Source organism: Mixophyes fleayi, chromosome 2, assembly GCF_038048845.1.
Source record: "Mixophyes fleayi isolate aMixFle1 chromosome 2, aMixFle1.hap1, whole genome shotgun sequence".
Lineage (NCBI taxonomy): Eukaryota > Metazoa > Chordata > Amphibia > Anura > Limnodynastidae > Mixophyes > Mixophyes fleayi.
In genome coordinates, this window is record NC_134403.1 from 181,068,130 (window position 1) to 181,084,435 (window position 16,306).

General features: G+C 39.0%; 1 protein-coding gene across 1 annotated transcript in view; it reads left to right on the plus strand.

Annotated features, from left to right (window-relative positions):
- The window catches only part of LOC142139874 (multidrug and toxin extrusion protein 2-like), a 79,571-nt gene that overhangs the window by 39,095 nt on the left and 24,170 nt on the right, over positions 1-16,306 (plus strand). Inside the window, exons 6-8 of the mRNA XM_075197733.1 lie at positions 5,586-5,683; positions 8,049-8,146; positions 8,241-8,354. Coding sequence (XP_075053834.1) covers positions 5,586-5,683; positions 8,049-8,146; positions 8,241-8,354 — 310 coding nt within the window. The remainder of the gene's footprint in view (positions 1-5,585; positions 5,684-8,048; positions 8,147-8,240; positions 8,355-16,306) is intronic.

Below are 16,306 nucleotides of genomic sequence, written 5' to 3' on the forward strand. Positions count from 1 at the left end.
GGTCAATTCTTTTGTTTATTGACAGGTGACAGAGGCTGGTTCAGGTAATGATATTGAGGAGTTGGGGATGAAGGATAAGTTAGTAGCATAATCGGTCCAGCCAATTACTCTATTCAATTCAGGGGTAAAGGAAAATTTGGAAACTCTGGAGCTTGGAGAAAGTGTGAGGGGCTATTGTCTGAGTAGCATTACGTCCGTTTGTACGTTGACCACATAGTTAAAAGGAGGTACACCCAGCGATGCCAGTCCAGTAATTTTCGGACTTCAGCAGGCATCCTTGAGAATGATTATCATTCTTGGGAGGGTAAGGTTTTAGACCAATCAAAGTGCTGGGCATGCCCTCACGTGCCTCAGTGATTATATCAAGTAGGACTAGTTTTCTTTCCACTAAATATTCTTGAGGTATCCGAATTATGGGTGAGAGGTCACTAGGGGAAAAGTACAACACCTAGGTCCCTTAGTCTGGAGTCTCCCAATAGTTTACAAGCTGATCACTGTTAAAATCTGAGTATTGGGAGACTGGGAAGAACGAACAGACAATAGCCCGCCCACAAGTGTTGATGAAAAGAACTGATGACATTATTAGAAGTGTGTATATTAACGCAAGCTGAAGGAGGTTGTAGATGACATTATTGATAGACAGAGGATGATGCTATTGATGAACATGAAGTGTTTAAATGTATTCTGAGCTTAAAGACATGCGATGGACAGATGAACCTGTTAAACTTGAAGAATTGTAGTAGAGTATTTTGTATAGCTAAAACATGTTCTATTGTACTTTGTACCTTTCCAAATAATGTATTAAGTGTTTTATTGCACCCTTGAAGGGCATACAAAAGGTTATCTCCAAGCTCCAGAAGTGTACGGTCTATAGTAAAAGAAGAAATAGTTTTGAAGATTAAGACTCTCATTTATGATAACTTGTTTAGATCTACAAACAGCGTGGTCATACCCCAAGGGGGACTTGCATTACATAACAATGGTACTGGTACTGAGATCCTGCATATAACATCTTTAAGGTGATAGTTTATTATACTATCAAAGGGTGGAACTGTCGAAGTCGTATAATTGGATGAACGAAAGTATATTGGTTAATATTGTTTTGCCGTGCGATTGTGATTCGTACGCCACGTAACACAGATCCGTACGCCACCTAACACAGCGCATGGTGCGATCGCACGGTAAAATACGCACGTACACACATGCATTACAACATTTAGTTATTTATATACTTCATATTCATGCTAGTCCGTTACACTGTAATTTATGAGCAGATAGTATTTGGTTTATTATATTACGATACAATTGCTTTAATAATGGCCAGGAAACTCCCCAGACCTTAATCCCATTGAGAAATTTTTGTCAATCCTCAAGAGGCGGATGGACAAACAAAAACCCACAAATTCTGACAAACTACAAGCATTGATTAGGCAAGAATGGGCTGCCATTAGTTAGTATGTGGCCCAGAAGTTGATTGACAGCATGCCAGGGCGAATTGGAGAGGTAGTTGTCAATAAAAGCCTTTGACACTTATGAAATGCTTGTAATTTTACGTCAATATACCATAGCAACATCTGACAAAAAGGTGAAAGCAACACAGTTTGTGAAAACCAATATTTGTGTCTTTCTTAAAACTTTTGCCCATGACTGTACAAAAAGATCAAGGGGCTGTTGCAAATTTGTTGGCAAAATGGGTGTAAATTGCGCAAAAAAAAAGAGCACAGAAAAATAGCTTTTCTCTGCCCATATGCAGAGCTGTAGACACTTGCACATCACCAGCATATGTGCTTGGTTTACCATAAGTCATCATCAGTGTGTGCTTACACCTACCCTCTAGCATGTGCAAAAGATGTGTGTTTCTGCATGTCTGCATGACAGTATTTGTGTAAACTTGCCTTTACTGTACTTGGCATACCTATATAGATTCACCCCTGTCCCTCAGAATATTAGTAATTGCTTTGAAGTCTCTCTGTTTAAAGACTGACATGAGCTACGTTCTATAAAAACTGGAGGGTCATAGTTCCAAAAGGGACTTCTGAGCAATCGTGGGAGGTGTTTAGAAGGGACTCTTAAGTTTTATATTTATGCATTCTTAAAACTATGCCTATTATTGAGGTATCCAAGAGCGGTGGTAGTCAGCATATCAATGCTAACTACCCTGACCAGACTTAACCCGACGCTTTGCAAAGTACATTGTCCACATAATTAGTCGTTGCTCACAACAGTCGGGAAGGAGCCTGGTCGGGGAAGGAGGCGTTCGGTCTCACCACGTCAGGGTAAGTCTTGTCAGAATAATGAGTATAATTATTCCATACCACACCCTCCAAGAGTTTAAGCCACAATGCTCAGTCCTCTGTCTATGACAAGTTGATGCTTGGTCAGTGAGGGAATGGTGTTTGGAAGTAGATTTATTAGAAATTACTCTAAATCATTGAGAGACTGTTTTCATGATCCTTCTTATCCTGTTTTATTTCCTTTGCTATTTTCCAGTTTTTCATGTTTCTGTTTAAACCAGGCCTGTCCAACCTGCGGCCCTCCAGGTGTTGTGAAACTACAAGTCCCAGCATGTCCTTCCAGCTATCAACTGGTTGTATACTGGCAAAGCATGCTGGGGCTTGTAGTTTCACAACACCTGGAGGGCCGTGGGTTGGACAGGCCTGGTTTAAACGATCAGTTATTGGTATAGGAATCACAGCTCTCGATCAGCTTCCATCTCAGCTCTTGATTGACTGGACTGTTTGGATCTCTGAAGTATCTGTATTTGCACCCAGTGAACTTTCTCTGCATATTTGATTTCAGCAGAAGGGATGATCTTTGTCCAATAAAAGTTGCTCCAGATGTTGTATTCATTTATCTTGTTACCAGAGCCATTTCATCTTATTACAACATAAGAAAAATTACAAATGCAATGAAACAATTGGCACACTGGTAGGCCAAATTCCTCTGCCCTGAGGAAAAATTGCATGTGAACTGTTTTATGCTTTAGGACAAATAAGCAGTTGGCTTAGGACATAGGACTTATATAGATCATCTGGATCAGGTCCATTATGTTATGTACAATGTTGCTTGCATTTGTGATTGTAATATGGCTCTCAATGAGGAGTGTGAAACTGCACAAAGCCAGTGTTCCAGAATTCCGCATGTAGGGTCCCCACTAGGCTTTCTGCTAATGGCCCCATTTGGTTAAAACTGGCAGTGGATTAAGTTTTAAACGCCTATTTTTGAAGCCATAAACCATGTGGAAACTGCTTTTTCTGTATTGGTTTTGGCTTTCTTAAGTAACATGCTAATTTTCTAAAAGCGTAACGCAGGAGATATTGGAGAAAATTACCACATTAACTGCATTCCCCATAACAGTCAGTGAGGACTGCAATCTAGGCAATTTTTCTAAGTTCCAAAAAAGTTAGCTTTTCAGAACTTGTCCGCTACAGCAAATGCCATTTGAAGATAACATTAGCAATTGACTCCTACAGGGAGAGCATTGCAGTAGAGGGATCTTCAGATCCCTCACCACAGCTTACCTGCTTTCCCGTCCGGGTTACTAGAGCAAAATTTCAGTTTGCAATAGTGACCTGAGAGGGCAGACAGGAGAGGAGAGACAGACATCGGCGGTAAGTGAAGTCTTCACCAGACTAGCCATCAATTAGGTGTGCTGTTCCAGGATGATTTTTTAATAAATACTTACGTAAAATCATTTGTCGCTGTTACGATGACAGATGATAATTATCGGAGCAAAACCCTGTTAATTAATAAATGGGCCCCTTAGTGTGTTTTCCTCATAGAAGAAGCAGTGGGTTTGGATCTGGGACATAAGTTTTTTTCATTGTACGCTCTTCTCAATAAGATAAACCATTTTCCTTAAATGAAGATAAAACACGTTATCCCATTCTTATCTCATTGCCTCTAACAATGAGTGACTGAGAGAACCAAACCATTCATGCTCAACCAGGGGGCGTAGGAACGAAGATTTCCATGGGGATGGGGGGTAAAAGGCCAAGGACTACTATAGGGCGTGGAGACCCTTTTTCTCGAGTTTTGTACCTTATTTTATAACAGTTGTAATAGTGACTGCAGATATAGATTTTGTCAGTGTTTCAGGGGTGGACAAACCCAGTTTCATTATTTATTTTACTATAAAAATGTATTTATACATTATTAAGTTAATATTATTAATAATATTATCTACCAATGAATACAATAGCTGTTAGAAAGATAGATAAATTAAATTGTTCATCTTAAACGTTTTCATTTTTCATAGTTGTTAACCTAGTTTTTATTCAGATTTCATTGACAGCTTAATCTCATTTGAAGTATTGGAAGTATTTTTAAATCTATAGTCACTGCCTCACTGGTTATGGTATGTGCTATAAATTCAGATTGCTATATCTCATGTTTGTTACTGGACATACCACACAAAATTCAGGGTAAAAGTAAAATGAACAGTTGTTCATCATCAATGCAGGTTATTTATTAAATGTTTATGAACGGAACACTTAGGGCTAGATTTACTAAACTGCAGACTTGAAAAAGTGGAGATGTTGCCTATAGCAACCAATCAGATTCTAGTTACCATTTATTTAGTACATTCTAGAAATTAAGGCTAGAATCTAGATGGTTGCTATAGGCAACATCTCCACTTTTTCAACCCCCCAGTTTAGTAAATACACCCCTTAGAGGTTTTTAAATAAGCAAATCAATCAATCTGTATTAAATGTAGGCAATCTATATAAAAAGAACATTTGGTAGTTATACTAAGACAATCTATAATTGGACGGGCAGTGTTTCATGTTGTATTAATAAGCACCAAAAATATTAAAATTAAATTTTACTTTGCTCAAATACATTATTTAAATGAGATAAAGGGGTTGAGATAGGACATTTACAGGGACATTCCCTGTTTTGGGGTAGGGTACACAGCCTTTAACTCATCACAGTAGTATTTTTTCCATGATCTCTTTGGTGCCAGAGATCAGGTATTGTCTTATACGTTAACATTAGTTCTAGTTATACTTCTGTGGAAAAGCGGATTGCAGGTTCAATTTGACCAAAGTTGCAAAAACATACCACACACAAAAGCAAACTGTAATAATGACTATTCTGATATCCCATCACTCTTATAATTAAGTTGCAAATAAAACTAAACTGAGTATTTTCTTTAGGTGAAAAACTGAATTAAATAAGTAAATGGGGTGGTCCTAAAATAGGACACGTTATCCCATTGCCTCTAACAATGAGTGAATGAGAGAACCCCACCATCCATGCTCAACCAGGGGCGTAGGAACGAATATTTCCATGGGGGGGGGGTTTGATGTGGCATTACCCTCTCTTCTTCATGTACATATCCAGGCACAGGTTCAGCTCCTAGGTTTGTGTACAGGGCATATACCTAGAAATGTGAGACCGAAGTGTCACTTACACATATAAAGAAGAGGTGTAGGTCTGCCGTTTTTTACATTTCATAAATTGCCATGTCCAGGATAGGCATAAGTGCAGGTTAAGGGTTGTTGTTTGTTTAAGCCTACATTGATTAGGATTCACAATGTATAGACACAAAAAAATTAAGCAAATTTTTGCTTCCTTTTCAGGGTATAATGTGGCCTCCGTTTTTTGTTGGTTTGATAGTTAACGTGGTCAATGCAGTTGTCAATGCAATCTTACTGCTTGGACTGAAGCTGGGAGTAGAGTAAGTAATCTCACATTTAATTCTTTTTCTACTTTATGTAAGCAAGTGATAACATGCTGTAACTACCAATGTATGCACATTCATAATGGCACATGACATACTGATAAAGCAAGTGAGACAGAAAATAATCCCTATGTGGAATTACTGTATAAATTAAACAAACTCAGAGTGTGATGACACCTCTTATTTTATGTAAAACTAGCATATTAACTAAAATTATTTACATATGTGCATATGCTTATTATTTATAGCCACTGAATATTGTTACTGTGAGGTGATGTGGAATTGTGGCTTAAATGTCCAATGATTTTTCTCTTACAGTATTATTATTTATATCCTCCAATTGATAATTAAATGTTAAATCTAACATGTCCCACAACTATTGTATGTAGGGTGGTTACCATTACTTTAATTCGAGAACCTATTCTCACTAAATTGGGCTCGATGCGTATATAACAAGCCATCCGTATGATGGGATATGAATACCATCTTTCAGACTATCTATGTCAGGTGAAATCTCCAGCTCACAAGTAAATTGGTTAACAATAACTTCACTGTAAATCTTTTTTAAAAGGAAGCAGAATAGTAAATAAATGTAATTTTCAAGGTATGCTAGTATTAAGTAGTAATATAATTAAAGATTACCTGTCCTGCAGTTTTGCCAAATCTCAAATCAATAGTAGACCCTGAGTAAAAAACTATTTTGCACATATGCCATTTTTGTTAAAATAAGCTAGAAAATGTTACCCTTACCTCTTTACCTTATTGGTTTTATTTCTGCAATAAAACCAATGGTAGTAAAGAAGCCTAAATGAGTTTATTAGGCACCCATGAGTGGTCCTCGTTGGTGTCTTCTGCCCCAGCTTCCTCTACTCTCTCTCACATACAAATGTTTTTCTGTCTGTGGGCAGCACGGTGGCTAAGTGGTTAGCACTTCTGCCTCAAAGCGCTGGGGTCATGAGTTCAATTCCCATCCATGGCCTTATCTATGTGGAGTTTGTATGTTCTCCCTGTGTTTTGCGTGGGTTTACTGGTAGGTTAATTGGCTACTATCAAAATTGACCCTAGTCTCTCTCTCTCCCTGTCTGTCTGTGTCTGTGTGTGTATTCTAGGGAATTTAGACTGTAAGCCCTAATGGGGCAGGGACTGATGTGAATGAGTTCTCTGTACAGCGCTGCGGAATCAGTGGCGCTATATAAATAAATGGTGATGATGATGATGATAGTATGGTAAAGGTGTGATGCAGGTGGCATTGGGTGTTTTTAGCACACACATTTAGGAGCTGGTTTTATCTGAAAAGATGAAAAAGAACAATGGTTGTGTGGGAACTGGGCTTTTTAACTGATGTTTTTGTACCGTCACAGAACATGCTGAAAATGTGTCTGTACAAATATACATACAGTATATAGATCTATACCTGCCAACAATCCCCATTAGAAATTGGCCTAAACCATTCCCAAGTCTACCGAAACCATGCCTCGATCCACCCATCTTAAGTAAGGTCTCACCCCGTTTCAAGTAGGCCATATACATCTAGGGTACCAAAAATTGGGTCTCCTGAAAATTGGTACTTTTGGCAGTTATACATTTCTTTACAGCTCCATTTGATTCACAATATGGGAAAGCTATAAATATGGATTAGTGTGCATTTAGTATAACTGTGAGCTTTCAGAGCCAATCTTTAGAAGATGGCTGTCTTTATACAGGCTACTAAAACTGTGAATGTCAAAGAAACTATACAACTGTAACCAGTGGTCAAAGTGGAAATTTAGAAGTTGCTGTATGGAAAATGTAATAGGAATGTAAGGGAATGGAATTTTATAGTGTTACAATGAAGACAGTAGGAGAAGTGGGGGTATGGCATACCACCGTGTACACTACCACTTCCACTTCTCACTGTAACACATAATAAATATAACCTGTGATTATTTCTATGTTCTCTATTTAGATATATTTTTGTGTATGTGACATGGTCACCTTATGTCAACTAATGTGAACTAATCTTGTAAGCATGTTAAAATAACTAAAGTATAAGCCTTTAATCAAAATGCATATTTTTCCATAGTTCACACTTTTAATATTTTTGGGTTAGCAGGATCTTACAATTGTTTTACTGATTAAGTTATACCCAAAAGGAGACAAGTCTTGGCAATTGCCATAATGAATAAACCCTATATCACAGGGGTGTTTCAGTTTAAAAATTCTGAAACTCCTTTGTGGTGCGTTGTTTCAATTTATTAAAGAGGAATTTAACCTCAGGATAAAAGCAATGGTAAAGTGGTAGGAGCTATCCAATTAATGTTTTTTTATTTGTACTGTAATTATATTCATATCTACAATCGTGTCTTTCATTTGTTTCCTCTAGTGGTTCAGCTTGGGCAAACACCATTTCTCAGTGGGCAATGTTTCTTTTGCTGTTTTCATACATTGTTGTGAAGAAACTGCATGTAGAAACATGGGGAGGTATGTGAATAATGACACAGAAAGTACATTTGTTAATGTTCTTTTAGAAGCACAGTTTAGGATTGTTTTGAAGAAAATTCTATCTTGTTTTCAGGTTGGTCTAAAGACTGTCTTCAGGAATGGGGGGCATTTGTAAACTTGGCCATCCCTGGCATGCTGATGCTTTGTATTGAGTGGTGGAGCTTTGAAATTGCAGGCTTTTTGGCAGGTTGGTTCATATATGCTTTTTTTTCAAACTATGGAAATAGTGATTACTTTGGACAACTCGCCCTCTGTATGTACTTGTCCCTCCTCCCCATTTAGTATGGTAGGGGGCTCAAGGGGACCCTGCCCAGGACTCCTGCAATTACCAGCAGCTTTCAGCAGCTGCAACCCATTGTTTAAGAGCAGGCAGCTATTGCAGCTCTCATGGCAGTGTGTCCAGTCATATTCAATAGATAGTGGAAAAGCAGTTTACACATAAATAATCAGCACATTCCATCTCTCAGCTATAGGTAATAGCAATGGTCCTAGTAGAGGTCCCCCACACCAAGGGAGAAGTACATATAAATGGGAGTTGTCCCAATGTGAACATCCTCTCTGTAATGATAGATTATCATCAAAAGTACAAGTTAGGAATTGGATCTAAAATTTAATTTAAATTGGACTTTGCATGCCTCACAATTCGACAATTGTTATGCACGTTTAGTCGCTATCCAATAACGATTGTCGAATCCCGATGTGTTGTTCCAAAGCACAAAGTAATTTAATACCCAAAAGTAGCAGAATAACAATGCAAAATAAAACAAGTACAGCCGTTACTTATCGCAGGCGCTCTGAATCCAGTGAACAGTAATTCAGGTCTGAAGGCTGTGGTCATAGAAGACTGGTCACTAGGTCCAGAGCCCCTGCTTATATGCAGTCAGTGAATACAGTAAAACAATGCAGATGATGTGGCTTGCTTCCATTGGTCCAGGCTTCAGAAAGGTCCAGTGTACTGCAGGTCATAGGCCAGTTCAAACCAAAAAATCCAAAGGTGGGGGTCAACTCTCAAGGATATGCACTCCAATTTTCCTGCCAAGAATCCAGTTTCAACTAGTCTATTTGCATTTTACAGTCAGCATCACTTTAAACATTTATTCCCTAACATTGCTAATTAGAGTATGCAATGTGCGATCTCTTCGGCGAATGAACCGGACAACTGCTGATGAATAGGGGATTAAAATGATACTAAACTTGACATAGTTCCTGAAACCTGAACCTTTGGTTTCACTAACATGCATATAACTTATAATACTAAACATAAATACTGCTATATTCTGACATAAATAACTATGTGTTGCAACTACAATTAATATGTACTAATTACAAATGTGTGTGTTCGTGTGTATGTGTGAAAAAGTGTAAAACTTGTTATTGCCACGTGTTGCGGCTGGATACGCCCTTCCACGCCGCAGCATGCTCTACGCATAATTTCAGACAAAGACAACCAAGTTTGCTTGATATTCATTGAAATGACTTTATCCAATTTGCTGACTTCGACACTATGTAAATCAGCAGTATTCTGTTTCTTAAGGAAGGCCAGTCACATTTTTGAACCTACATGGTACAGGGCCAGATATCATGAAGAACACAGTATTGTAACAAAGTAAATAGCAAGTGCATTACTGCACAAATATACACAGTGAACTGTGCAAAGAATATATTAAGTGTGTCAACATCAAAAATATAAACAGCACATTTGGAATTGCAAAAAGGCAATACTGTTCAAAGCAATCCCGTGCCCAACACATAGACCATGGGGTCTATTTATCATGCCCAGGGCTGGCAAGAGGAATTCAGGGCCCCGGTACAACAAATTCATGGGGCCCCCCTTATAGTCAAATATGCTTAAAAAATTTGCGCCTCCTTACAGCGGCGCAAAATTTTCGGTGGTGTTATAATGCATTTGGGGGCGTAGCAAATGCGCCATTGGGGCGTGGCTAACACATCAAAATCACTAGGCTCTCAATTCGCCTGAGCGTCACATATGTCCAAGCACTCCTGACTTTCAGGACATCTAGCACCACAGTGTAGTATAGAAAGAATGCAGTGTGCACACAAAGAGTTCAGTTCCTCACACAAACTGGGGAACAGAAATAAAGTCAGTATTCATTTGCGTACTTATGATCCGTGTGCATGGTTGTTCCTTATTAGAATTTATTGGCTATGTTTTGAAAAATATTATTTTTGACTGTAACGAGCAAGATTGTTATAATGTTGTAATGTTAAAATAGTGTGAAATTGTACTATACACTCTACACACACAATAGACCCTGTTTATTATGTTCTAGGTATATTTACTAATTACGATTACTCATGAAGATATATAATTCTATCAATATCAACTAATAATTCTCACTACTACAATTTGTTTTGGTCACCCTAGATAACTATTATCAACAAGTTAACCCGTGCATGATACTCATGCATTCTAGTCAAATCAAGCTACTTAAGGTGTTAAAAAGGTTCTTGTCATGCATTTGGGCCATAGCCCAGGCCTCCTCAGGGGAAGAGCGTTACTTCCCGACGTAAGCGCCCTTTTTTAACGTGGTTTTGTCCACATGTCACCACCTCATCATTCTTCTCCATCACCTCATCCTTCATTTTCATCGCCACATCTATCCAGATGTCTATCCAGACACAGGGATCTCTCTCAGCGGTCCTGAGTATCACACCCCTCTCACTCTGTCACCCCTGGCAACCACCAACCACTCCCCACTGTCACCCCCGGCAACCACCAACCACTCCCAACTGTCACTTCTCCTTCAAGAAATATATATATATTTTTTTAAATCTTTATAAACACTTTTAACAACTAACAAATTAAATTAACAAATTAAAAACATCTTAGTATACCAAATTTCAGCCCTTTCTGAATTTTTTTTTCCACACACACTAAGAATTTAGTAGGTCAGTGTATAACTCCGCCCAGCAGGTGGCGCTGCAGCTTGGTTTTATTTTTTCCACACACAGACAGACTAACACATGCCACTAAGCATTTATATTATAGATTATAAAAATGTATCAAACAGTTATAGCCAAAGTCTGAGGGCTGATCGGATTCTCTACAAAATATTGTTTCCATTTATTGCTATACATTCATAGATCTCCAAAAGTACCAAGGAACACCAACATTACCAGTTTGTCTAATCCTATAAACCATACTCAATATTACACATACCTTACAGTCCCAAGGGGCAACTAACAAACCAAATGATTTGTCATGCCATATTCTCTCTACGTATTTGAATCATTTTTACAGCCAATGATTTGTAATACGTCAAGTTTCTTGAAAGATAACTAGAGTTAAGTTCAGGTTGTATGTGAACTTCCTCTTCTTTATCTTCTGGTCCCCCGTTTTTCAACCCCTCTGTGCCCCCCTCCCCCCTGTTTTCCTCCCTTCACTTACCTTTTCTTCTCTGTTCTTTTTGGTCCTCTCTGCTCCTCTGTGCTCCATTGCTCCAGACTGACTGAATGCTGGGAGTGACATGGTGACGTCACACCCGGCATTCAGTCAGTCTGGAGCAATGCAGCACAGAGGAGCAGAGAGGAGGGAGACCAGCGCCGCGATCACGTGAGTATGTTTTTTGTTTTTTTTTTCTTCCCTGCTCCCCCCACCAATGACAGAGACCCCACCACAAAAACAAAAAAAAAAGAAAAGAAAAAAATATTGTTTTAAAAAAATAAAAATAAAGAAAAAAAATCGTCGGCGCAAGGGCCCAGCCGCGCCCCCTGACATGCCCGGGCCCGGGTAATTAGTACCCGCTCCCCACCCTCTCGGCGGCCCTGATCATGCTCAGACAGAAATCAGGCATTAAGTAACATTCTTTATCACAGCGATACAGAATGTAGTTTTGCTGCAAGCCCCGGAGAATGAAACCCTCATCGAATTTACTGTCACTCTGCTGGCTTGTCTTTTGTCAGGAGCATAACGCTGTGGCAAGAGGCTTGAATCACTAGTCATCCCTTAGTTTCTTGCAACCCCATATCCACAATTTTCAAAATCCGTTTCTCAGAAAACATTTAAATGGTAGGATTCTGACAATCTGCCTATTTAGCCGATTTAGCTTCACCCACCACAGAGGCATAGGGCTATTGCGGAAAAAGTTTTCGCCGAGGACCCCAGCAAGGAGGTTTGGTCTTCGATGCTAGCACCATGCAGGTCGTGATTCTCCGGGTACCAGGCGAGACTGACAGGTGGCATGGGTATTCACCGGAAAAAGGAGATATCAGAGAAGCAGAGCAGATACGAACATGGGAAGCCAGAAATTGAAGAAAAGGTCTGGATTCAGAATACTGGTAACAAGAATATCTGAAAGGACCCAGATACTGGATACCAGGATAAGCTGAGATCCACCGGGTACAGGATTCCAAGATCACCTGAGAAGCATCGGATACTGGATACCTGGATTAGCTGACCTTATCTGTGGGAAGTTTGAATGTTCTCCCCGTGTTTGCGTGGGTTTCTTCCGGGTGCTCTGGTTTCCTCCCACACTCCAAAAACATACTAGTAGGTTAATTGGCTGCTATCAAATTGACCCTAGTCTCTCTCAATGTCTGTCTGTGTGTGTGTTAGGAAATTTAGACTGTAAGCTCCAATGGGGAAAGGACTGATGTGAATGAGTTCTCTGTACAGCGCTGGGGAATAAGTGGCTCTATATAAATAAATGGTGATGATGATGATGATGATGATGATGATGATTAGCTGAGAATTGTTCTATGATTCTCAGCTAATCAGCACCAAATACAGGATACCAGGATTAGCATTGGACGCTGGCTGCCAGGATAAGATGAAAAGCACCAGCTACAGGATATCTGGATTAGTTGAGAAGCGTAGGACGCTGGTTACCAGGATAAACTGAGAAGCAACGGATACAGAATACCAGGATTCACAAGGACAAACAGTCCAACAACAGCAGGCTAACAGGACATGAAGTTCTGGCACAGTATTGCCAGAACAAGTACTTTAATTAGGCAGCTGGATGAAGGACGAGTGGAAATCTAATTACCAGGGGAATGTAAAAAGATAAAAGACAGAGGACCGACGGAAGAGGCGTTGGTAGTGCACCGGACCCTGCTAAGAGAGGGTTTTACTCTCTCGTAAATTAATTTACTCTCTCTTAAATTACCGCCCCATCTCCCAACTCCCATGCCCCTCCAACCTTCTCGAGAGAATTGCCTACACTCGCTTCACACACTTTCTTACAGCAAACAACCTATTGGATCCTCATTAATCAGGCTTTCGCTCTTAACACTCCACAGAGACTGCACAGCACAGCAGTGAAATTGTGCCATACTGCTTGATAAATAATAAGGTGTCCCGTGCAGTAGCCAAATCACTTGTGATAATGATGTTGAATAAATAGAGCAAAAGAAAAATATAGCTCTATCTCTGTGATGAAAATTTTATGGCATTGGTAGGACTTGATAAATATGCTCTAAATTTTTAATTATCAAAAATCCCTCTGTCAAACTTTAACAATTACATATATGAAATAATAAATGATTAAAATAATATTAAAAAAACGTATAATATACATAAAAGAACAATGAAAAATTAGTTACTTGTAATAGAACCCTTGTGCTGTCTCATTGAGTCATGAGGACCCTTACTCTTCTTGCTGTTGCCTGACATAATAATTAATAGTTAATTATTAATAGTTAATGGTTAATAGCCTGTGCTATAGCTCTTGTGCAACGTTGCATTATCACTTGCAAGCTGGCAGTTTGGGAAGCACAGTAGGGATTGGGAGGTAAGCCCACCTTCCCAGGAGGCCTCCAAATATTTTGGGTGTCTCCCTGACATTCATGCAGAGGAAGGGGAGGAGAGAAAAAGAGACCTTTATTTTATTTCTTTTATAGCTTTTTATGACATCAGTCCTCATTTTTTTGTAGCGCACCTCTTTCTGTGTACCGAAAAGCAGCAGCCATTTTCTTTTGGCATACTTCTTTAGGTGTGCTGGAGAGTGGTGGTTATTTTCTTGTAGTAGAGCAGGGATCTGGGAGCTTAACCTTCCTTCCTGGGAGACAAAGAGGTGTCCCAATATTCTGGGACAATAGGGAACCATGTTTTATATACCTCATCTGTCCAACATAATCGCCTGATGTCTACATAGTTCCATGCCGACTATATACAGAATGTGGCCAGAGTAACTACGTCATACCCACCAGTTCAATGCCCACCATAGAATGCCTCAGCCCAGTATAATATGTCTTATACACATCATATGCATCCTTTGCCAACATAACTGCCTCAAAGCTGCCTTTTTACCACTATATATAACCCCCGTCCAACAGAATTGCCTCATACACATCATGTGCAATCTGATTCCCAGCATACTCTAATGCTCACTATATACAGCATGTGTCTATAATAACATGCCTCTTGCCCACCATTCAGTTTATGCTCATTATTCCAATCCCTACAAATGGCAGCCTTGAACTATTGTTATACCCAGCGTGGAAATGTTCTTTTTGTTACTATATTATATATATTGGTCAGGGTACAAGCTCATTTGCAGTGTTATTTATTCTGTCTGTACTTGTACTGTGAAGAGCAATGGTAGACCATGCTACTATGTGTAATATATTGTTATTAGTCTCTATAATTTTCTCTTGTTATGGACTTACTACCCATTATCCTTGCCAATCCATTATATTTTCTGTTGTTATGAAACTTTTATTGTTATATTTGTGTGCAAAAGTTTCTTCCTTAAATACAATATTTAAATTTTAAAAAAAAATCACAGGTGTTGTCAGAAGAATGAATATACAGTGATTTCATCCAGAGAGCCCACAGGAGCTTCATCAATCAAACCAATCCAGTGTCAAGTTATAAAACAGCCACATTGGATATTAATAATGAAATCTCTAGTTGCTGTTAGAAGAGAGGAACATTGAAGAGGTCAATAAGACTGCTTTATTTCAATTTGATAGCACTGTCCATCACAGTGGGGCCCTAAGTGACAGGCTGCCAGTTGGGCAATTCTGGAGTTTTAAAGTAAAAAAAATCAGTCATTGTAGTGTTAGTGCCAAATTATTAAATTTTATTATGCCCTTTCTACACCAAAGAATAGTGGGTATGTGTAGGGGTGGGCAGGCAAATTTTAGCCCGAGGGGCAACACTCGACTTTTTAATAAAAAAAATGCAGGTGTTCCAGTGAACCAGCCCAAGGTAGCCCACTATTGGACCAGCCTGGTCGGCAAATGCCCCCCTACCCTCCAGCCCAGTCTACCACTGGTATGTGTGAGTCTATGTTTCTCATACCATTTTTGTGTGTATGTGCGTGTTCTTATTTTGATAGTGGTTGGTGGAAGATAGTGAAGTGTGGTGCAAACTTTGCACAAGTCCTTAAAGTTTTGAATTATATACTTAAAGGGTAACTCCTCTCAAAAAATATATTGCCTAATTAGAATCATTGTGTTGTATACTAAATCATACTGGAATAGCTCCTGATACTCCAAATTGCCTGTTGAATGTGGACAGGAGGTTGACACACAGCAGAAAGTGCCAGATAGCTTTGTTCTTAGTAGAAACAGATGCCTGCATGCAGTATAAATGTAAACTTACATTGTTACACTGCAAGTCTTATAAAAACCCCTGTGTGTCCTAACTGAGACAACTTAGTGTGACAATGACCGTGCAAGAAAACTAAACGGAAAGAATGACTGTATGTCTTCCAAGTTGCCCCGTTTCAACCAGTACAGTATGTAATTATTTGTGCCTGTTACTGAAGTTAGCAGTTCTGAATAAAGTATGTTATATGTTAAATTTCACATCACTTATTTAATTAATAGGTTACTACAATTTGGGTGAAAAAACCTGCAATATTCAGTTAAACGATCTGTAAAAGAGCAACCTGGGCAATTGATCTCCTTTCAGGTTTCCAGTTATCCGGGGCTGTACAGAGTAAACAAACTATACATGGTTTTATCCAAGTTGCAAATGCATTATAACAATCACAAGGCAGAATGAAACATTAGGAATGATGTTCTTACTGAAGGAAAAGGAGATGGAAACTTAAAGTGTATTAAACAGGCTAGATTATACCTTTTCTTAGGGATAGGTTCAGCTTAACTGTAGAAATAAAAACATTTTGGGTGTTGTTTGGACTAATCTACATTTATACATATTTATAA